The sequence below is a fragment of the Rissa tridactyla genome, chromosome 1 (assembly GCF_028500815.1).
Source record: "Rissa tridactyla isolate bRisTri1 chromosome 1, bRisTri1.patW.cur.20221130, whole genome shotgun sequence".
Taxonomy (NCBI): Eukaryota; Metazoa; Chordata; class Aves; order Charadriiformes; family Laridae; genus Rissa; species Rissa tridactyla.
This window is the reverse complement of record NC_071466.1, coordinates 10538705-10562334: the sequence shown is the minus strand read 5'-3', so window position 1 is coordinate 10562334 and position 23630 is coordinate 10538705. Positions and strand designations below refer to the sequence as shown.

The following is a 23630-nucleotide window of genomic DNA, read 5'->3' as shown; positions in this document are numbered from 1 at the left end:
TTCCCATTCAAAAGCAAAGTAATCTCGGCAATCTTCTTTGAGAGGGCATGCCCAGAATGCATCCTTCAGATCTATTACACTATACCATTGATTATCGGGCCCTATTTGACTCAGGAGGGTGTGTGGATTCGCCACCACCGGGAATCTAGCTATTGTTCTCTGGTTAATTTCTCATAAGTCATGTACTAACCTATATTTTCCATCCGGCTTTTTTTTTTTGTTTTTTTTTTTTTTTTGTTTTTTTTTTTTTTTTACAGGCAGGATGGGAGTATTAAAAGGAGACATACAGGGTTCTAGCAACCCCTTTTCAAGTAATCTTTGGATCTCAGGTTTCAAACCTAGCCTCCCTTCTCTAGGAAGGGGGTATTGTTTTATTCTGACTGGTATTTCTGGGTTCCTTATTGTTACTGAAAAGGGTTCAATATCTAACTTACCTACTGTTTCCGGGGTGTACCAGACTTCAGGATTTATTTTCTCTTCATCTATTACTCGTAAGGGACACAGTTTAATTTTTTTTAGTGTTTCATTTTTTACTTCTAAGCCAATTCCTAATTCAATCATCAAATCTCGGCCCAATAAATTATAGTCTGCTTCAGGCATGAGTAGCAGGGACCCCACCCCTACCTTAGAATGGGTTTCAAAAAACACATCCTTTATTACGGGTATTCCAAAAGGTTCTCCTTTTGCTCCAATAACCTGTGTAGTCGCCGAGGATATTTTACATCCTTGGGGCAATTTTTGAACGGTAGATCTTTCTGCTCCCGAGTCCACTAGGAACTCAATTTCTTGTTGCTGGGGACCCACTTTTAGTTTTATCAAGGGCTCTCGTGTTTTTTTTTTTTGTTTTTTTTGTTTTTTTTTCCTCGGGTTCCCAGCAAATAGAGCCCCTGACACCCCTAGTCTTTGAACATTTTCTCATCCATCATTCTCTTTCTGCAGTCCTTTTTAACATGCCCTTTTCCTCCACAATAAAAACAAACCACAGTTCCCCATTCTCTCCCTCTTAAAGGTTTTCGGGTCTCCTGTCTTATCTGGCGAGCTTCAAACCCTTTTCCAGGCGTTGACGTCCTTTGCCCTTCTCTGACTGCAGCTACCAACATTCTGGCTTGTTTCTTATGTATTTCCTCCTCCCTGCGGACATACACTTTCTGGCTTCCCTTAACAATTCATCCAAACCCCTATCCTGCCAATCCTCCACTTTCTCCAGCTTCTTTCTAATGTCCGTCCATGATTTAGCTACAAATTGGTTTTTTTCCTACCCCCCTGTTTCTTCTCTCTCAAGTGATATAGATTTACTCTAGTCTCTGACCTTATCCACAAGTGTGCATATTCACTCTCCTCCAGGCTAAAGGGTTCCTTAGAATTAACATAAATATGTAAAGCCTGGCATATCCAATCTTCAAAGGACCCAAAAACGGGCCAATACAGGTGGTCACTTCTAATTTGTTTCCCACCCCAAACTTCCATACAATAACGTATCATTTTTGCTTTATCCTTACCCTGCCTAGAAGGGTAATCATCCCAATATTTAATCATTAATCCTAACGAACTGTCTGGCGGTATCTGGGGTAACCTAACCTTAGGCACCGACCCACCCATGGGATCAGAAGGCTTGCTTTTCTTCTGTCCCATCTTCCGGAGTGCCTTCACACACGCACACAATCTTTTCCCCCTGTTCGTGGCCCAGTCCCTCGCGGGAGATGGGAACCGCACTACTAAGGGGTCCGCACTTGCTTCGTCCTCAAGTGGACGTCTCACACAGGCACACTCCAGGATACCCAACCCCAACCGAACGGATCACCGGCCTATACTTACTCACTCCTGAGTCTTCGTTCGGGTCTTCGTGCACAAAGTTTACAGGGTTGCCGGCTTTTATTTGCTTGCTGCCGAATTTCGAGTTCGTCGGTAGAGGTTTTGGGTGTAAAAACCCCCAACAGGGGCCGCTTACTCAGCGGGGCGCCCCCCTGTGAGGTTTACAGCCAAATTGCCTCTATCCGAGTTACGGCACCAAATTTGTTATAGATTGTGGCCCAATAATTGACAGGAACCAGTCCAATTAATCAAATTAGTTTATTAAGCAAGCGGCAGCAAGCAAAACAGCGCTGGGCGGCCGGGGAGTCTTTGCTCCGCCAACGGCGCACAGCCACTTCCCGAAAGTAGTTGATTATATACTCTTCTGGTTCCCGTATATGTGTCAATCCTGGTATATTCTGTGTCTGAGCGACGTGTTGCTAGGGGGTCGGTCTTGTCCCGCCTCCTGATGGTGGTGGGGCTGAAGGCTCCTCATCTTTATCAGTGTCCTTGGGGAGACTCTTTTCAGCTTATCTCACAACTTAGCTCTTCCCTTTGAAGTGTTAAAACACACCAGATGCCTGTGATTTAGGCCTTGAGGTATCAAAGTGCACCAGATAGCACGCTGGATGCCTGCGATTTAAGTATGTGAAGAGTCGAAACAGTGTAAGTTTTCACCAGACTTTAAGAAAGCCTGATTTGATTAACAAACATGATTCTATTTATTACAGCCGGCATGCCCAGCGCCTCCCACTCCACGTTCTCCACGAAGTCCGTCAGGTCCCCGGTGCCCAGCCGGTTGCGGAGGTCGATCTGGTTCCCGTTGTAGGTCCAGGAGCCGAAGGTGAGGCGGCACCGCTGCCCGTCAAAGGGGAAGTAGGAGACATCCACCTTGCAGGAGCTCTTGGTGATGGCGGGTGAGTCCCACGTGATGTGCCCGTCGGAGCGCAGCACCACGTTGGTCTCCACCGAGCCGCCAAAGCCGTCGTCGGTGCTGGGGGAGGGATCGCTGTGGGGCCAGGATGGCCCCGAGCCCCACGTGGGGCAAGGGTCTGCGGGGCCGGGGCCGAGCACTGGTCCCCAACCCCGTGTCCCCTCCCCACGTCACCCCCAGGAAGAGGGGGCTCGCTGCCCCTGGTCACCCCCGTGGTGGCACATCCCAGCTGCCAGGTGGGTGGCACACCAGGCTGATGCCAGCACCTCCTGCCGCCGCCTTCTCACCCAGTCGAGGTGACCGTCTCCCCACATCCCCCACACCAGTACCCCCCCTGCTCCCCGTTGGCAACACCCCCAGCCCCAGCCTCAGCCCCCCCAGCTCCGGGAGCAGCCGGGGGGTGGGGGAGGGTGAGCAGCACCCACTCATTGTAGAGGATGATGATGTGCGGCCGCCAGACGTAGCTGCTGGGGATGCGGATGCTGTCGATGCCGCCGTAAGCATCCTTGTCCCAGGCGAGGTGGGCGTCCAGCCAGGCCTGACGGACCCACAGGTAGGAGGTGAGGACCTGGTTCACCTTGTCCTGCCGAGGGCAGAGGGTGGGGGACGGGGACAGGGACAGACCTCGCTGCCCCCCTGTGGAATAAATACTACATTGGCTAAAAACACAAAAGTACAGCATTGTTCACACAGGAAGGAAAAGTAGAAAATCAAGAGGCTTCTGAGGGAGAAAACAGCCGCAGCTGGCATGAAGAATACAACACCTGTGGTTCCCTGATAACCTACATGAGGTACGGGACGGGATGCAATTATTCCGCGGCTTTACCTTAGGATGTATAGCGGATACGGGAATGGGATGATACCAGGAAACAGATAAGCTGCCAATTAGCTGCCCGCTCCATACTCGGAGCCAACATTTTGCCAAATTTTGATGAAATGCTGTCCTTTGTGCGAACTTTGCTCGTTAGAATGTCATTATAATACCAAAACACATCTCCACCCCGAAGGCTACCCGCCTGCAAGGTCCAACCGCTCCTTCTTGAGCCTGCGCCCTGAGCTTCTCGTAAACTAGACCTTTAATTGTGAAGCGAGAAAAATTTACACCACTCATGATAAAAGTATGTATGACTAAAGTCACTCAAACTCCACCTCGAAGATAACAAATAGTAGAAAAATAGCCCGAGAGAGGGGGGATACCCAGGGAAGACACCATCGCAAAGAATTCCATCACTGGCTTCTGGGAGCAGGTGACGGGCTGAGCCTCTCTTCCCCCCATAGGGACGCCTTTGGGTAAGACTTAGATTATACCGAGGGCTTCCTCGGGAAACTTAGAAATTTCTCTAGAGACTCTCTTTTCTACATGTATAGCCAGGCTGTATCGTTAGAACTTTGTCCCGCGTTTTGTAGATGTAACAATACTTTCATTTGCACGTGCTTTGCAGACAGTGTATTTATCACCGGCTGCCCTAAGAACCTATCTATCTGTTGCTTAAATAAACTGCACTTTTTGAAGTAGCTTGTCCTTTTGGTTTCTCACTGAACGCGACCAAAGACTCGAGAGTGGCCGTGCTAGTTCATGAGCACGACTGGACTGAAGGTGCAGTCCAGTAGTAGTGTATCCATCCAGCCAGCCAGCCAGCCTGTCCAGGGCCCTCTGTAGAGCCTTCCTTCCCTCAAGCCAATCAACACTCCCACCTAGTTTGGTGTCGTCTGCAAACTTACTGAAGGTGCACACAATCCGCTCATCCAGATCATTGATAAAGATATTAAACAAAACTGCCCCCAAAACTGAGCCCTGAGGGACACCACTGGTGACCGGCTGCCAAGAGGATTTCACCCCACTAATCACAACTCTCTGGGCACGGCCATCCAGCCAGTTTTTAACCCAGCAAAGAGTACACTTGTCTATGCCACGATTCGCCAGCTTCTCCAGGAGAATGCTGTGGGGGACGGTGTCAAAGGCCTTACCAAAGTCCAGAGAGACAACGTCCACAGCCTTCCCCGCATCCAGCAGGCGGCTCACATGGTCATAGAGAGAGATCAGGTTGTTAAGCAGGACCTCCCTTTCCTAAACCCATGCTGGCTGGCCCTGATTCCGTGGCTGCCCCGCACTTGCCGTGAGAGCTCACTCAAGATGATCCTCTCCATGATCTTCCCTGGTACCGACGTCAGGCTCACAGGCCCGTAGTTCCCCGGATCCTCCTTCCGACCCTTCTTGTAGATGGGCGTCACATTAGCCACCCTCCAGTCATCTGGTACCTGCCCTGTTGACCAGGATTGTTGATAAATGATGGAGAGAGGCGTGGTGAGCTCTCTCGCCAGCTCCCTGAGTACTCTTGGGTGAATCAGTCGGGACGGACAAACGACAAGACTCTCCTTGAAGAGTTAAGTTAAGCTCTCTCTTTATTACAAACTTGGCTTTCTTATATATCTAATCTTTTGTTCATGTGTTCTTTCTACGCATTAGCGTAGCTTCCTCAAATAATGTCTGCCCTAGGTTTGTCCATTGCGTTACACTAAATGCCGTAACCGACGTTACTTCTACTCCCTCTTCCTTTCCCCACAATAGCATTTTTCGCAAGGTCACTTCAGGGAGGATTACGCCCTGCCGCTTTAACAGCAGCGTCCATGTGGAGAGTACAGTCTGCTCTTCCTTAGTTAACTTCTCTCCCATGTCCCCAGTGGCTCACCTACTACAGGTGTCTTCTGAAATATGATCCGGATCCGTCAACAGCTCTGCCCGCTGTCTTCAGCTTCACTGGGCTCCGTCCCCACGACTATTTCCAGTCGTCTTCTTCCTCAGTATCACGTCGGGGTCACCAATTGTCGTTTCAGTCGGGACGGACAAACGACAAGACTCTCCTTGAAAAGTTAAGTTAAGCTCTCTCTTTATTACAAACTTGGCTTTCTTATATATCTAATCTTTTGTTGACACTCCGTTCACGTGTTCTTTCTACGCTTTCAATTGGTTAGGTTACATAGCACACGCGCTCGTAGCTACAATACGATTGGTTATTGAAATCCTGTTCGCATTGCTCAAAATCTGGCTTCCTCACAGCCTAACTCTCCTTCTTCTCTGAAGCGATCTTCTTCTTTCTCCTTTTTGTTACTTTGCCCTTATATGACGCAACTCGCGGCCTTCTTACGGCTACACTGCAATCTCTATCTCTTCTGTCAAAGGGTCTACGGGCCCGCCGCATCCCCCAACATGTATGTTATTGCATGCCTTAGTAGATTGCTCTGTGTTATGCCCTGCGAGACTAAAATGAACCCAGCAGAAGCGGTCTCCTGAGCAAGGGGGTGGAATATGGGAAAGCAACGGCAGATCGGCGAGGAGGATTGTAAATACACTCAAGGGACTCGCACCTGGGTGCTGGAAAACACATATATCACACCAATCGTTATTCAGTCTCGGGTGCTGGCAAGAAAAACGTTTGGATGACATAAGCCTGTGATGGACTCACAGACACCTCATCTAGCTGCTTGAGAATCTTGGCCTGTTGTGGAAGAAGATCAAAGCACAGTACCAGCAAGAACAGGGAGTCCGCATGCGCTCTTGCTAACGAGGACTCTTTTGCTGCCAAGGATTCGTGATAACAAGGACTCTCTTGCTGCCAAGGATAAGTTTAACAATGCTACTAGTACCGCTATTTCTGAGTTGTTGCTGGATGTAGATAGTATTCGATATGCGATGTTGCAAAACAGAACTGCTACTGATTTTTTGCTTTCAGCTCACAGACATGGTTGTCAAGATTTTAAAGGACTGCATTGTATGAATCTAAGTGACCACTCCAAATCCATCCATGCCCAGTTGCAGGAACTGCACCGACCGAACCAGCAACTTGTGGAGACCACTGGGTGAAATCTCTTTGCTGGCTGGACTTGGGGGTGGGGTTGGTTGAAGCAAATTATACTCATTGCCTGTGTGGAAGGAATTTGTCTGTTATGTTTAGTATGCTGTTTGCCGTGTGTAATAAGCATTATACGATCAGTTGTAAATGCCGCTTTGCATCGTACCCTCGTACGAGTTGTAGAATATGTTGCTCTAAAAACTATGTGTGTATCCATGAGAACCCGACCTTCACAGAAGAAGCTAAGACGGGATTACAACAATGTAGTCACGTATCAGACAGCCGCTGTTAGCAAAGCTGGATCATGAGTTTGGTGAGACTCGCTGCATACGCTGGCCACGCGTGCAGCGACTCTGGCCTGTACTTTTCTACTCAGTCCAGTGCAGGAGAGTCTGGTGGGACTTGCTGCGTGCACTGGCCACGCGTGCAGTGACTCTAGCCTGTACTTCTCCACTCAGTCCAGTGCAGGATATAAGGGGGCTGTCTCGGGTCAGAGACGGGGAGAGAGACATGAGCGAGGGGGAGAGAGACATGAGCGCACTTTGAAGATACAGGGGATGCCCTGAAGCACTGTGTCTGCCCCCGCCCCCCCCCCATAAGTTCTATGTTCATTAACCCCAACAGCTCCGAAGGCATTACAGCATGTTGCAAGATAAGATATAGTCTACTACTGCTGCAAGACGCATTGAACACCTTCCTACAAGAATTTCAACTTTATGCCCTGATAGGACAGTGGGATGATGCACTCGCAAAGAGCCTGACTGCACTAGAGTGGGTATTTTTGCCACATACCTTTTCAAAACCAGTAACTACGATGATTGAAATGTTACCGCGATTGTTTTTCCAGGGTCGTTTGTGCTGTCAGCAGCTTTCTGGAATGGATCCAAGCCACATACATGTCCCCACCAAAAAGGATGACCTTGACCCTTGGTTAGCACAAAGTCTTAACCTCCTTAGTACATTATATTGGGCAAATAAATTATTCTTTCCCCTGGCACAGACTATTACAGTCACTTTCACAAATTCCTTTACAGCCGCGCATCCTGCTAGCACCAAAGCCTCTTGATGGCACCTGTTCGGTGTTTGCAGATGGTTCAGGGACACAGTAAAGGCTTTGGACTTATTTCAACAGGAACTGCTAAATGTAGGCAGAATCTCAATGTGTTACTGGTATTGTTCAAAGACTTGAAGGAGCATTTCTAAAACAAGTAGAGAACCAATGGTTATTTAGTCTCTTACTGCAATTACTGTTGCTTTTATGAAAAAGACTGTTTCCTTATTTTATTGTCCAGATACGCTCTCATAGCTGTTTACTTGGCCCGTTAACTGAGGGAAACACAGTTGCGGATTATCACACTGTTGGTAACAACTCCCAACATTATGCAGCAAGCTAAAATGTCGCATGATTTTTTTTCATCAAAATGCAAAGGCATTGAGGAAGCAATTTTCTTTGACACAACAACAAGCACGTGATACTGTGTGAACGTGTGCCGGTTGTCAGCAGCTGGCTCCTCTGCCATCCTTTGCGGGGGTTAACCCACGAGGGCTTACGCCTGATGAACTTTGGCAATCCGATGTTACGCGCATTATGGAATTTGGACATGTTTCAGTTGATTTGTTTTCTCACTTTGTTGTAGCTACTGCTCATACAGGAGAGAAGGCTTGTGATGTTATTCGACGTTGGTTGCAATGCATCGCAGTCGTGGGAGTACCGAAAACTATAAAAACTGATAATGAACCAGCTTATGTGTCTGCTAAAGTACAGGTCTTTTTTTTTTTACAGATATGAGGTATTAAACATGTCACCAGTATTCCTCATTCCCCGACTGGGCAAGCAATTGTGGAGCGTATGCATCATACTTTAAAAACCATGCTTGCTAAACAAAAAAGGGGGAATCCCGTAGGTATGACACCTCAAGAGTGAGTGTATAAAGCAACTCATGTTTTAAGTTTTCTAAACATGTCTTCTTTGTCATCCACAGCAGTAGAGCGACATTTTGTAAGAAGTGTTGAATGGCCTGAACAACCAAAGGTGTATTATAAGCACCCTAAATCGGGGCGCATGCTAACCACAGATAATACTGCAACAAATAGAAGTTGCGAGCAAGACAATTCTGTAATGATTTGTACTTCTCATCCGTCTCTTTGCTTCGGCTCAAAATGCAAGTATACAAGAATGTAATCAATCTTATTGTGTAAAGTTAATGCTAGTAAGGTATAAAACAGCAGTAATATGGATAGGGAATCGGCAAAACGCATTAAAAACACGTCTTTCTCTGTATTGTGATTGGGAGTACAACTCTCGAAGACTTTGTGTTACATCTCTCCCCTGGAATACGTTGCTACATGGCTGAGAAATGGTTAAACACCATCTCCAAGGTGCTTTTGACATGTCGTTGCAAGAAAATATTCGTCCTTTACATGACCAGCTAAAAGCTCAAATACTAAACATTCAAGACTTAATGAACCGCAATGTATTTGAAATATTACAAAAGGATTTCTCGTGGGTAAATCCAAAGAAATTGGCTTTCTGGGCTAAGTTTAGGAATCTGGGTATTTATTGCCTTAGCAGGGTTCTTCTTGATTCTGTTTTTAATTGTGTTCAGTATGATATATAACCTGCTAAGAGCGTCACAACGAGTAGAAGCACGAGTCATGGCCACCTTGTTAATAAATGGTCTGGTGTTAAACAAAAAAGGGGGAGATGGGGCAGATCTACGAGCAGAGGCCTGCGTACGGCCAAAGACACAGTGAGCAGAGCACACAGTAAACACAGAGCCAAGAGAACAGTTCGTACCTTCACTCCATCCTGTGACGACCATATAACGTTCCCGAATCTCGGACAAAGAATAGGGCTAAGTATTCTTCCTTCGCTGGGAACAGCCATGGCATTGAATATGTTGAATAAGATAGGGTGTTGGGCAAGTAAACAGATAAACCTTACAACTGAAATCATATCTAGCTTGCTCACTGATGTTGATAGCATTCAGCATGCTACGTTGCAAAATCGAGCGGCTATTGATTTTTTGCTGTTAGCTCAGGGTCATGGATGTGAAGATTTTGAAGGTATGTGTTGCATGAACCTTTCCAACCACTCATCATCCATTCATAAGCAGTTGCGGGATCTGAAGGATAACATGTCCAAATTAAAAGTGGTCAAAAAGGTTTCGATGATTGGTTAAGCTCATGGGGTATAACGGGATGGTTATCAGATTTACTAAAGCAAGGGCTCATGCTATTGTTGGTTATATTACTATTGGTTATGGTAGCCTCGTGTGTTCTCCGCAAAGTGACTGACATGATAGAAAATGCCATGCATAAGGTCTGGCTGGCTCAAGAAGAAAAAGGGGGGATTGTAGGAATGTGTCTGAGAGAAAATGGTCACGTGAGCCAGCCTCCCTACTATGAGAGATTAGAGCAAGAGCAAAACAGGTGGTAGAAGATGGAATCAGTACATGGCAAAAACGGGAACTGAGAAGGCAGAAAACATGTTGTGCTAATGACTAAGCAATTTACTATGCGAATTCTTGTAACCAATCTGCTGTGTGAACGAACTGCATGGACAGCGCGTGGACAGCGTAACTAGCTAATCAGAAATAAGCGAGTCGCGTGTACGGCGACAACACAGGGTATAAAAGGTGATGATCTGTGCTTAATAAACGGCTTCTGTTGGTTCACATTGGATCGTCTGGAGGCCAGTTATTTCTCCTCACCTAGCCAGCCTCGGAGCAGATCTCTGGGCGGTAGTCTTAAATAGTCGTTTAGCCCTAAACAAGACCTGCAACGTATTCAAGAGACATAACACTAGGAACATGCTGGTTTGAGCATCCCAAGGATATTCAAAATTCTCAAAAGCTGTCATGCCTGACCCGAAGGAGAAAAGCCGTTTCCATCAGAGGTGACACGATAAGGGAATGACTGAGACAAAGAGGCTCCAGCAAAGGCTTGTAGAACATCTCTTATCACACAGACAAAAGGACAAAGTGATTCCTACTGGATTAGCGTCTGGAAGGGTAGTCATACATTTAACCAGGGCTAATGACATTGAGCAATTTTTTTACCAAAAAGGAAAGAAATCAACCAGTCAGATAATCCCTTTAGGTGTAGCATAAAGAGAAGCAAACAGCGGCAGGACATGCGGCAAGAATTTTAGGCGCCTCGCACAGACTGTAAACCCTGGAGTACCCAACCAACAGGAAAGAGGGGAGGGAAAAATTGGGCCGGGATTAGGAAATAAAAAGGTGTGGTGTTTCAAGAACGGAAAGTGTGCCTACTTGCTAGGTCACCCGCTCTTGCAAGAGCGTGAATAAAAATGTGCCTCCCAGAGGATTCTGCCTGAGCCTATTTCATTCGGACCGGAACTTATTTCTCCCACCATTCTGTGTGTCCAGAGAAGGGCAAGGGAGCTGCTGAGGGCTCTGGAGCACAGGCCACGGCGCCGGGCCCTCAGCCGCCCCACAGCCGGGCGCAGCCCCGCCGCAGGCCCCGGCCCCGGCACCGGCCCGGCCCACAGCGGCGGCTGATGGCGGCGCTCGGGGGTTCCCTCACAGGACGCGGCGGTGTTCCCCCGCCTCCGATTATTAACTGCTCCTAATTTTTCAGACAGGCAGAGATGATCTGTTACCGAGAATCCCAAGGGAGATCAAGAGAGACTTCTGGGCCTTGGGATGACTAGGAAAGGGCTCAGGAGCGCAAGTCGTGTTCTCCTCTGTCGTTGCAGGCACAGGGAAGGATGAGGAAAGCAACAGGAAGAGCCCGCAGATCAATACCTGGCTGCGAGCCTGGTGTCAGCGGCAGGACTTTGGGGTTTTTGATCACAGCATGGTTTGACAGGACAGCAGGCCTGTTGGAGACAGATGGGATACACCTGCCTCAAAAGGGGAAAAGGATCCTTGCACAGGAGTTGGCAGGGCTCATCAAAGGGGCTTTCAAGTAGATTTGAAGGGGGAAAGGGATGAATCCGGCAGCAGAGACACAAGGGTCGTTGATGGGTTAGAAGCTACGGCTGCGCCTGGGAATGGTCAGGTAGGAGTGAAGCCTTCTTCCAGCAAAAAGGTGTCAGGACCAGTAGGCCAGCTGAAGTGCTTCCACACCAATGCCTGCAGCATGGGCAAGAAAGAGGAGGAGCTGGAAGCCATTGTGCAGCAGGACAGCTATGACGTAGTCGCTGTCACGGAAACGTGGTGGGCTGACTCGCACGACTGGAGTGCTGCATTAGATGGCTACAAACCCTTCAGAAGGGACAGGCAAGGAAGGAGAGGAGGTGGGGTGGCCCTGTATGTTGGGGAGTGTTGTGAACATCGAGACCTTAATGATGGTAAACACTGGGGTTGAGTGTTTCTGGGTAAGAATGAGGGGGAGGGCCAACAAGGCTGATATGATGGTCTGTTATAGACTGCCCAACCAGGACAGAGAGGCAGGTGAAATATTCTGTAAGCAGGTGGGAGAAATCTCACGATTGCTGGCCCTTGCCCTGGTGGGAGACTTCAACCTACCAGATATCAGCTGGGAACACCATACACCTGAGAGGGAAGAGTCTTGGAGGTTTCTGGGGTGTGTGGGGATAAATTCCTGACACAGCTGGTGGGGGAACGCACCAGGGAAGGAGCCCTGCTGGACCTGCTGTTTGTGAACAGAGAAGGACTTGTGGGGGATGTGATGTTGGAGGCCGTCTTGGGCACAGTGACCATGAAATGACAGAGTTTTTGATTCTTAGGGAAGCAAGGAAGGGTGCCAGCAGAACTGCCACCATGGGCTTCTGGAGGGGGGACTTTGGTCTTTTCAGGAGCCTGCTGGAGAGAGTCTTCCTCTAGGTTTGGCTCAACACCCAGAGGAGAAGTGAAAAACTGTCTTCTCAATGGAAGACGACAGCGAAGCTGAGCAGAATCGCTGGGCTCACCTACCTGATGGCTGTCTGAGACGTGTCTTCCATTGGTCAGACGACAGGGACAGATGTAACGCTGCCTTGCTCTGTAAAAATGGAATTGGGCCCTGCACTCGGGATCCCTCCCTCCTCCACGAAAGATGAAACTGGAATTTGGACTACTGGGGGAAGCCCCGTCTTAACAAGAAAATACTCAATGGCTTTGGCTAGGCGGTTTTGTGATAAAACACATGGACGCGTGTGCGATGAGCGAGGGAAACAAGCAGTCGACTCAATATGAGTGATAAAGCAAGCTTCAGCTTTATTGCAGCTTCATCAGACTTTTATACTCTTATACTTAGATATACCTATTTGTCTTACAACTATTGGCTGTGCGCTAAAGATTACATTATTCATACTCCTCCTACATGCAGTTTCTTGGGTCCAGGTTTGTTCCTGTTCTCTCACAGTCTACTTTCTCAAAGTTGTTTATCTGACTTAAGGAAGGTCAGCACGGCCTTCAGCATCTTTCTTATCAGCGTGACTCGGAATTCTCCATGCAGGCAGGCATAGCTTACTTCTGACAATCCTGCATGGCGCCGTGTCCGTTCTCATATAGCCATTCCTCAACACGGGTGACAATTTTTAACCAGATTGAGAAAAGGTGGACAGTCCCCGGAAGACATATGGCAGTAAAGGGGATTGTGAGTTCTTGGCCCACAGGTTGGAAGTTTTCCGGTGCAAAACCCAAGCAGGAGGCTGGAGGGCAACTGTGGTCATACTTCCCATTCCAAAGGCTGCAGATGGGTTATGCTGACGTGCCTCCTGTGGAAGGCGTTAAGCACCCGCTGGTAATCATGGATCAACCCTCAGGAGGAGTAGAAGCTTTTCCTACCAGGAAAGCTGATCCCCCAGGAATGGTCAAAGCACTTTTGTGGGAAATCATTCCCAGATACTGACTGAAATGAAACCAGAGGATCAGACAGGGGTTCTCATTTTTCAGCAGGAATACTAAATAATATCTATAAAAGTTCAGCCTGGAGAAGATTGCGGGGAGACCTTGGAGCCCGTCCCAGCCCCTCAAGGGGCTCCAGGAAAGCTGGGGAGGGACTCTGGATGAGGGAGGGGAGCCATGGGACGCGGGGGAAGGGGTATCCACTGCAAGAGGGGAGACTGAGTTGAGATCTGAGGCAGAAATTCTTGGCTGTGAGGGCGGTGAGCCCCTGGCCCAGGTTGCCCAGAGAAGCTGTGGCTGCCCCATCCCTGGAGGGGTTCAAGGCCAGGTTGGCCGGGGCTTGGAGCAAGCTGGGCTGGTGGGAGGTGCCTCTGCCCAGGGCAGGGGGTGGCACTGGGTGGGCTTTAGAGGTCCCTTCCCACCCAAACCATGCCCTGAAAGGGTGGGGCCCTTCTCCTTCTCCTTTTCCCCTTCTCCTTCTCCCTCCCTTCTTGTTATGGTTTGAGAAACCCACCACAATTTCTTGTCCTTTAGACAACTACTCTCTCACCCGATGACCCCTCCCCACCCGGGAAGGGGAATTGGGGAAAAACAAGGAAACAGGAGGGTTGCAATAGAAATAGATTTACTAGGATAAAACTAAAGAATTAACCTTAATAATGCTAAAGAAGCAGTGTCGATCCCGATATCAATATAAAATACCCAAGGACTACACCCAGCCCATTCCATCAGCAGGAAGCCGTGCACTCCCAGCAGGGGACAGCCAATGGGGGACACTGCGAGCGCTGTGGCTTCGGGAGGAAGGGAAGGGCTCAGGGCTCCGAGACCGCGGCAAGGAGTTCTCTGGACCACCGCCATCAAGGGAGAGTCGAACTACACAGCAGACTTTATAATTTATATTAAATGTGATGTTCATGCTATGAAATAGTCCTGTTGGCAGCTTGGGGCAAGTGCCCTCCTTCTCTTGCTCTTCCTCATCCCTTGCTGCGTGTCACCAAGGGGGGCCCTGACTGCCCTGTGATGTCACAAAGCGGGGCTCTGACTGCCCCACGATGTCACAAAGGGGGACGTGCCCCCCTGCCACACTATAAAAGGGGGACGCGGTCCCCACTGGAGCCGTCAGCGGATGCTGGGCACCGCAGTCTGGCATTGTCTGGGCAGACTGCAGCCTCGGCCTCTGACACCCCAGCAGTCTTGCGGGTCCCGTCACTGGGGACCCAGGAGGACACTGGGGAGCCGCATCGCGGTTCTGTGCTGGTGACTCGGAGCACCGCAGCCACACCGGAGTCGGTGCCATGGGGCGCTCTGACGCCGTGTCTCCCCTGGGCCCTCTCATCCTGATCGTGACAGGGCTCAGCATATTCTCATCTGTGCTGCAGAGCAAGCGGCTTCAGGTAGGTGACTGTTGCACCACACTGTGCTGCACCACACTGTGCTGCGGCGTGGGGTGGCGAGGGATGGCATGGGGTGGTGTGGGGTGCTGTGGGGGCCTGTGGTGTGGGACTGGGAAGTGCTCCTGTCTCACCCAGCTCCTGGGGACCTTGCAGAAGTGGTGGAAGAAGAACAAGAAGAAGCGTCAGACAGGCAAGACAGGAGCCCGGCCAGAGAAGCAGAGCGGTGAGTGGCCCCAGCACCGAGCACCCTGCAAACGGCCGACACCCCATGGCAGCCCTGAGCCGGGGCTGTGCCGGGGGCTGCCGGCCGCTCAATCTGTCTCCTCCCGCTGCAGCTTCTCGGGCAGTGGATGGAAGAGTGGAGAAATCCCGGCCCAAGCAGGAGAAGCGGTGAGTGTGGGGGAGACCCCCGATGCTGCCCCAGACCCTCACCCCGTGCCCTGCCCCTGCCTGCGCTGGGCAGCCCTGACCGCCAGCCAAGGGGGGTGCTGCCCGCGGGTCCCGCTGGGGTCTGGGGTGCAGCAGGGTCTCTTTCTCCTCCTCTGCAGGGTGAGTTCGGAGGCCTTGAACAGGAAGCCCCTCTCCCCACGGGCCCCGCTGGCCACCACGGACTCCATGACAGACGGAGGCTCCTCTTCCTTCAGGTCCCTCTACTCCTTCCCAGAGCCCTGGCCTGGTGCGATGGCGGAGCTCGCAGCGCTCAACCGCTCAAGACCCCGCTGTACCCCCAGGGCTGTCAACGGGAGGGTGGAGGAGCCAGGGCCAGCCCTGTGGCAGGAGCCCCCACAGGAACTGCCGACAAGGACCAAGCAAGAGCCGGTCCCCAGGGAAAGCAGGGACAGGGCGCAGAGCCCTGTGCACACGCAGCCTTCACCCTGCAGCCCCCCAGCCATGGCCACGGACCAAGGGGAGCTGGTCATGGAGCTCCTCCGCTGTTTCGAGTGCACCCAGGAGATGGCCAGGCAGTGCTGTGAGATGCTGAAGGTGCTGCAGGCCCGTTGGCAAGGGGCAGCGGGAGCCTGTGACCAGAACCTCCCCGGGGAGCCCTTCCATCCCCTGGGCAGGATGGAGGCGCAGCAGCAGCTGGGGGCCACAGTGAAGCCCCAGCACCTGGGAGCGGAGCGGCCGTGGGTGGATGCAAACACGGATAAGGCTGAGGATGGGGACATGGACAAGGAGGACACAGGACCAGAGAGAAGTGTGAAGGAGAAGGAAAGGAGCAGCCCTGTGGAGCTCGGCAGGGGGAGCCTGGCAGAAGTGAAGAGAAACAGCAAGATGGGGCCGGGCGAGAACAACTCCATGGGGCCAAGCACCAGCAGCCCCCCAGGCTCAGGCAGGAGCACCCCCATGGATGCGGAAGGGAGGAGAGACAGGGCGCAGAGCCCCGTGAATGTGGTTCTACCGCCCAGCAGCCCCCCAGCCAAGGCCACGGACGACAAGTTGCTCTACTTGGAGCTCTTGGACACTGTCAAGACCTTGGAGGAGGAGAGGCAGCAGCGCGACGAGGTCGTGGACAGGGAGTGTGACCAGGCGTCCCCAGGGCTGTGCCCGCTAGGACGGTGCCTGTGTCAGTGCTGCACCCAGCTCTGGCACCGCCTGAAGGACTGCTGGAGACGCTGCTGCCGGCCGCGCCGTGTCTGCTTCAGCAATTTCCCCTAATGGGTGGGAAGTGTGGGGCCGGGAATCCCCTGGGGTGCCCCTCTTGTCAACCAATAAAAAAGTCAGTATTTTCTCTATCCCTGGTGCTGTGGTTCATCCACCCTTCCCGCAGCTGGGGGTGTTACCCCCTCAGTGCCCAACGCCAGTGCGACAGGCTGGCACCCACGAAACTCGGGGGGAGGTGGTGGCTGATACACCCCGATGGGTGTGTTGGCGCCTGACCCCTGTCCCAGTTGAAGTGGCTGCAGGTCCCCCTGGACAGAGGGAGATGGCCAGGAGAAGGACCCAGAGGGAGACGGCCGGGACAGGGACCCCGGCGCAGCTGGGGATGCTGAGGATCGGGCCCTGCTCCTGGCTTAAGGATGCGGAGGAGAAGTGATCCCCCCGTCAGGTGCTGCCCGTGGGCCCTGCTGGGGTCCAGGGCGCAGAGGGGTCTCTTCTCTCTCCTCCTCTGCAGGGCGAGTGCGGAGGCATTGAGCAGGGACAGGGTGCAGAACCCTGTGTACATGAAGCCTTCACCCCAGAGCGCCCCACCCCACCCCACCGCCCCCCAGCCATGGCCTCGGACCAAGGGGAGCTGGTCGTGGGGCTCCTCTGCTCTTTCGAGTCCACCCAGGAGATGGCCAGGCGGTGCTATGAGATGCTGAAGGTGCTGCAGGCCCGTTGGCAAGGGGCAGCGGGGGCCTGTGATTGGAACCTCCCCGGGGAGCCCTTCCATCCCCTGGGCAGGATGGAGGCGCAGCAGCAGCTGGGGGCCACAGTGAAGCCCCAGCACCTGGGAGCGGAGCGGCCGTGGGTGGAGCTCTACAGACCCCGATGGCTGCGGGTGTTTAGAGCATCGAGGGGTTGAGTCGTAGTCGGGTTTTCTGCTGCGTTCAGGCTGTTTCAGCCACTTACCAGCCCGATCTCCAGCCGAAACAGGGCTGGGTTTTGGTTTTGGTGCTGAGCTTTCGCTGACGGCCTCATGCAAGAGCATTAACTTGGGTTTGGCTGAGCATCTGCCTGCACCCAAGTGCGGTTCGCTCACACAGCAGGGCTGCACCCCTCACCCACCGTCCCCTACCCGCGCAACAACCTGCACCCGCCCCTGAACGTGGCGGCTTCCCCTTGTGCGGCTCCAACGGCAGCTTCCCCTTCAAATTCCCCCACTCCAACCCGGCGAGAGCCCTGCAGCTGCTGCGGGACCCTGCCAGCCACCCGCGGCACCCAAGTGCTGCCCCACACCCGCCATGGGTGCTATGATGGACCCCAGCACTGACCTGCCCTGCCCTGGGTGGGCTCCACGAGCCCCGCACTCTGTCACCAAAGGCATCGAGGGCCAGACCCCTCCGTCCCTCCTGGGCACCATCCTGGCCCCAGCCAGCACCCGGAGGGGACGGGGTGGGGGCTGCCCTACTCCCCTGGGACCCTCAGCAGGGCTGCCGGACACTGGAGTGGTGTCTCGGGGGGCTGCAGCAGACCCGGCCCCTGGCCAGGCAGGGTGGCAGGCACCGGTGGGGACACAGGAGGAGCGGAAGGTGTCCATGTGTATATATATATATGGTCCAGAGGAGGCCCCGGAGATGCTGGGAGGGCTGGAGGCCCTCTGCTGTGAGGACAGGCTGAGAGAGTTGGGGCGTTCAGCCTGGAGAAGAGAAGGCTCCACGGAGACCTTGGAGCCCCTTCCAGTCCCTCAAGGGGCTCCAGGAAAGCTGGGGAGGGACTCTGGATGAGGGAGAGGAGCCATGGGATGCGGGGGAAGGGGTTTCCACTGCAAGAGGGGAGATTTTGCTGAGATCTCGGGCAGAAATTCTTGGCTGTGAGGGTGGTGAGCCCCTGGCCCAGGTTGCCCAGAGAAGCTGTGGCTGCCCCATCCCTGGAGGGGTTCAAGGCCAGGTTGGCCGGGGCTTGGAGCAAGCTGGGCTGGTGGGAGGTGTCCCTGCCCAGGGCAGGGGGTGGCACTGGGTAGCCTTTAGAGGTCCCTTCCCACCCAAACCATGCCCTGAAGGGGTGGGGCCCTTCTCCTTCTCCCTCCCTTCTTGTTATGGTTTGAGAAACCCACCACAATTTCTTGTCCTTTAGACAACTACTCTCTCACCCGATGACCCCTCCCCCCCGGGAAGGGGAATTGGGGAAAAACAAGGAAACAGGAGGGTTGCAATAGAAATCGATTTAATAGGATAAAACTAAAGAATTAACATTAATAATGCTAAAGAAGCAGTGTCAATCCCGATATCAATATAAAATACCCAAGGACTACACCCAGCCCATTCCATCAGCAGGAAGCCGTGCACTCCCAGCAGGGGACAGCCAATGGGGGACACTGCGAGCGCTGCGGCTTCGGGAGGAAGGGAAGGGCTCAGGGCTCCGAGACTACGGCATGGAGTTCTCTGGACCACCGCCATTAAGGGAGAGTCGAACTACACAGCAGACTTTATAATTTATATCGAACGTGATGTTCATGCTATGAAATAGTCCTGTTGGCAGCTTGGGGCAAGTACCCTCCTTCTCTTGCTCTTCCTCATCCCTTGCTGAGTGTCGCCAAGGGGGGCTTTGACTACCCCACGATGTCACAAAGCGGGCACGTAAACCCCGGCCACACTATAAATGGGGGACGCGGTCCCCACTGGAGCTGTCAGCGGATGCTGGGCACCGCAGTCTGGCATTGTCTGGGCAGACTGCAGCCTCGGCCTCTGACACCCCAGCAGTCTTGCGGGTCCCGTCACTGGGGACCCAGGAGGACACTGGGGAGCCGCATCGCGGTTCTGTGCTGGTGACTCGGAGCACCGCAGCCACACCGGAGTCGGTGCCATGGGGCGCTCTGACGCCGTGTCTTCCCTGGGCCCTCTAATCCTGATCGTGACAGGGCTCAGCATATTCTCATCCGTGCTGCAGAGCAAGCGGCTTCAGGTAGGTGACTGTTGCACCACACTGTGCTGCGGCGTGGGGTGGCGAGGGATGGCATGGGGTGGTGTGGGGTGCCGTGGGGGGCTGTGGTGTGGGACTGGGAGGTGCTCCCGTCTCACCCAGCTCCTCGGAACCTTGCAGAAGTGGTTTAAGAAGAAGAAGAAGAAGCGTCGGACAAGGAAGACAAGAGCCCGGCCAGAGAAGCAGAGCAGTGAGTGGCCCCAGCACCGAGCACCCTGCAAACGGCCTACACCCCACGGCAGCCCTGAGCCGGGGCTGTGCCGGCAGCTGCTGGCCGCTCACTCTGTCTCCTCCCTCCGCAGCTTCTCAGCCAGTGGATGGAGGAGTGGAGAAATCCCGGCCCAAGCAGGAGAAGCGGCGAGTGTGGGGGAGACCCCAGATGCTGCCCCAGACCCTCACCCCGTGCCCTGCCCCTGCCTGCGCTGGGCAGCCCTGCCCACCGGCCAAGGAGGGGTGCTGCCCACGGGTCCCGCTGGGGTCTGGGGTGCAGCGGGGTCTCTTTCTCCTCCTCTGCAGGGCGAGTGCGGAGGTCTTGAACAGGAAGCCCCTCTCCCCATGGGCCCCGCTGGCCACCATGAACCCAATGACAGACAGAGGCTGCTCTTCCTTCAGCTCCCTCTACTCCTTCCCGGAGCCCTGGCCTGGTGCGATGGCGGAGCTGGCAGCACTCGACCGCTCAGGACCGTGCCATCCCCCCAGGGCTGTCAACGGGAGGGTGGAGGAGCCAGGGCCAGCCCTGTGCCAGGAGCCCCCACTGGAAATGCCTACAAGGACCAAGCAAGAGCCGGTCCCCAGGGAAAGCAGGGACAGGACGCAGAGCCCTGTGCACACGCAGCCTTCACCCTGCAGCCCCCCAGCCATGGCCACGGACCAAGGGGAGCTGGTCATGGAGCTCCTCCGCTGTTTCGAGTGCACCCAGGAGATGGCCAGGCAGTGCTGTGAGATGCTGAAGGTGCTGCAGGCCCGTTGGCAAGGGGCAGCGGGAGCCTGTGACCAGAACCTCCCCGGGGAGCCCCTCCATCCCCTGGGCACGATGGCGGCGCAGGAGCAGCTGGGGGCCACAGTGAAGCCCCGGCACCTGGGAGTGGAGTGGCCGTGAGTGGATGCAAACACGGATAAGGCTGAGGATGGGGACATGGACAAGGAGAAGGACACGGGAGCAGACATAAGTGTGAAGGAGAAGGAAAGGAGCAGCCCTGTGGAGCTCGGCAGGGGGAGCCTGGCAGAAGTGTAGAGAAAAAGCAACGTGGGGCCGGGCGAGAACAACTCCATGGGGCCAAGCACCAGCAGCCCCCCAGGCTCAGGCAGGAACACCCCCATGGATGCGGAAGGGAGGAGGGACAGGGCGCAGAGCCCCATGACTGTGCTTCCGCCGCCCAGCCGCCCCCTAGCCAAGGCCACGGACGAGAGGGAGCTCTTCTTGGAGCTCTTGGACACTGTCAAGACCTTGGAGGAGGAGAGGCAGCAGCATGGCAAGCCTTTGAATAGGGAGTGTGACCAGGCTTCCCCAGGGCTGTGCCCACTAGGACGGTGCCTGTGTCAGTGCTGCACCCGGCTCTGGCACCGCCTGAAGGACTGCTGGAGACGCTGCTGCCGGCCGCGCCGTGTCTGCTTCAGAAATTTCCCCCAGTGGGTGGGAAGTGTGGGGCTGGGAACCCCCTGGGGTGCCCCTCTTCTGAACCAATAAAAAAGTCAATATTTTCTCTATCCCTGTGACTGTCAGCAGATCAGTTTTGTCCCTTGACAGGAGCAGAGAATCAGTTTTGGGTAACGACAACAGTAGATGCTACAGTAATGCCCACTCTCCCGTGGAGATGGGGGGGCCCTTGAGCATTACACCCCACCCAGAGAGATAGACAACTTCTATTACCGTTAGAAGATGTCGTACCCTCAGCTCATGCCATGATCTTACTTGACATATTGGAAATTATCCCCGGTACGAGAGTAGATCCAAAGACAATTTCTAGAAAGCTTTGCAGATCCCGGCTGTTCCTTGGAAGCTCTGCAGCGCAACAGAACCTAAAGAGCGCTGTCAGCAACCATCAGGCCGTGTGCTTCCCTCAGGCGTGCAAAGACCTGATGCTCATTGACGCGGGTCAAGGCTGTCGCACACCTTTGGTGGCACATCCTGCGTGACACCACAGGGCTGTGACATGGGCACCACTTAATTTACATCCGCTCTAGACGTTTGTGTATTGCCAAAAGGGAGCAGAACCACGAGTGCAGGCTGACGCAGGCTACAGCTCTGCAAGCAAACAGGGCGCACGGACTCCTCTCCTCATGAGCACATTTCCCTGCAAAAGGGTGGGGTTCAGAAAAATCGGAAAGGATAAGAAAGTTCCCAGTTACTAAACGCCTAAAAAAACCCCAACAAAACAACCAAAACCAGCCCAATGAGTGAAAAAGAATCACGGTACAAGCACAGGCCACATCCTTTAACTTTTTGGCCTTCGGTCTAGCTAAACAGTGAAATGGTCTCTGCTGCTGAAGTTCAAGTGCCAAGTCTGGGCAGGGCTGGGAGTGCTCAGCCTGGAGAAGAGGCGGCTCAGGGGGATCTCCTCCACGCACATCAATACCTGCAGGGAGGGTGCCAAGAGGACGGAGGCTGGAGCTGGTCATCACCGCCGTGAGCAGTGGCAGCAGCTCGGGGCGCTGCTGAGTTCATGGGAGGTTTTGGGATGGTGTGAGACCCGTGAAGGGGTAATGCCAAGTCCTCCTGTCCCTTTGCTGAACATCTCCTTCTCTCCCTTTGGGGCGCACAGGCCTCAGACTTGTGCTCCCACGCTTTTCTGTGGGCCCAGAAGGCAAATGTGTGGAGCCTCTGAAAGCATTTTGCCTGGAAGGGATCGACTCAAAGGTGTGTCTTCTCAGGGATGCCCGCACCTCCCCTTCTATCCCTTGCTGACCCTCCACCCCCTTCCCTTTCTGTCCGCAAGCCTTCCCTCTTGTGTCTGCTCTTCCCCAGGCTGCTCCTGCCTGCTCCTGTGTCCGTGTCCCTGTCCTTGTTCACGTCTGCATCTGCGTCCATGTCCCTGTCTGCCCCCAGCCCCAGTTGCTCCCTCCCAACGCACTGGGGTGTCACGCTTTCGGCTGGGGTGGGGATGACTTCCTTGCGAGCAGGTGGTGTAGCGCTGTGTTTTGGATTTGGGATGAAAACAGTGTTGGTAGCGCACTGGTGGTTTTAGCTGTTGCTGAGCTCTCAAGGCCTTTTCTGCTCCTCACGCTGCCCGACCGACAGTGGCCTGGGGGGCACAGGGAGTTGGGAGGGGACAGAGCCAGGACAGCTGACCCCGACTGAGCAAAGGGACATTCCGTGCCATTTGACGTCACGCTCAGTATATAAAGCCGGGGAAAGAAGAAGGAAGGGCTGATGTTCAGAGTGATGGCGTTTGTCTTCCCAAGTCACCGTCACGCTGCCGGAGCCCGGCTTTCCTGGAGACGGCTGAACCCCCGCCTGCAATGGGAAGCAGCCAACGGGTTCCTTGTTTGGCTTTGCTTGTGCGCGCGGCTTTTGCTTTGCGTATTAAACTGCCTTTCTCTCACGCCACGACTTTCCTCCCTTTCCCACTTCCCATTCTGTGTGTCCAGAGAAGGGCAAGGGAGCTGCTGAGGGCTCTGGAGCACAGGCCACGGCGCCGGGCCCTCAGCCGCCCCACAGCCGGCCGCAGCCCCGCCCCAGGCCCCGGCCCCGGCCCCGGCCCCGGCCCGGCCCGGCCCGGCCCACAGCGGCGGCCGATGGCGGCGCTCGGGGGTTCCCTCCGAGGAGGCGGCGGTGTTCCCCCCGCATATCCCTGCAACGTGATCAGGAACTAGTGCTGAAGGGCCGTCTGTGTCTTCTCGCGAATTCTCACTCGCCAAGGGACAGCTTCGGGGCAGGTACGTCCGCAAGGGAGCGGGGGTTGGTGGCGAAAAAAGGCAAAAAAGGGGCTATTCCGGAGCTGCCCGGGGCCGGGGAAAGGCCGGGAGGGCGCAGGCCGGCCGCGAGGGCCGGCAGCTGGCGGGGGGGCGCTGACGGGCCGGGCCGGGGCGAGCAGGAACGGCGCTCAATTTAAACGGGGTGTAACGGCCCCCACCGGTCGCTTCCCGAGGGACAGCTTCGGGGCAGGTACGTCCGCAAGGGAGCGGGGGTTGGTGGCGAAAAAAGGCAAAACAGGGGCTTTTCCGGAGCTGGGGAAAGGCCGGGAGAGCGCAGGCCGCCCAGCAGAGCCAGCAGCTCCCAGGGGGGCTGCTGACAAGATGGGGGACACAGCAGATTCCCCGCCCTCCCTCTGCCTAG

The 23630-nt window shown here is 54.1% G+C and overlaps 1 protein-coding gene across 1 annotated transcript in view; it reads right to left on the bottom strand.

Moving 5' to 3' along the window:
* The window catches only part of LOC128901599 (neuronal acetylcholine receptor subunit alpha-10-like), a 49397-nt gene that overhangs the window by 5537 nt on the left and 20230 nt on the right, over positions 1-23630 (bottom strand). Inside the window, exons 2-3 of the mRNA XM_054183673.1 lie at positions 3151-3302; positions 2527-2785 (exon numbers count right to left, since the gene is read on the bottom strand). Coding sequence (XP_054039648.1) covers positions 2527-2785; positions 3151-3302 — 411 coding nt within the window. The remainder of the gene's footprint in view (positions 1-2526; positions 2786-3150; positions 3303-23630) is intronic.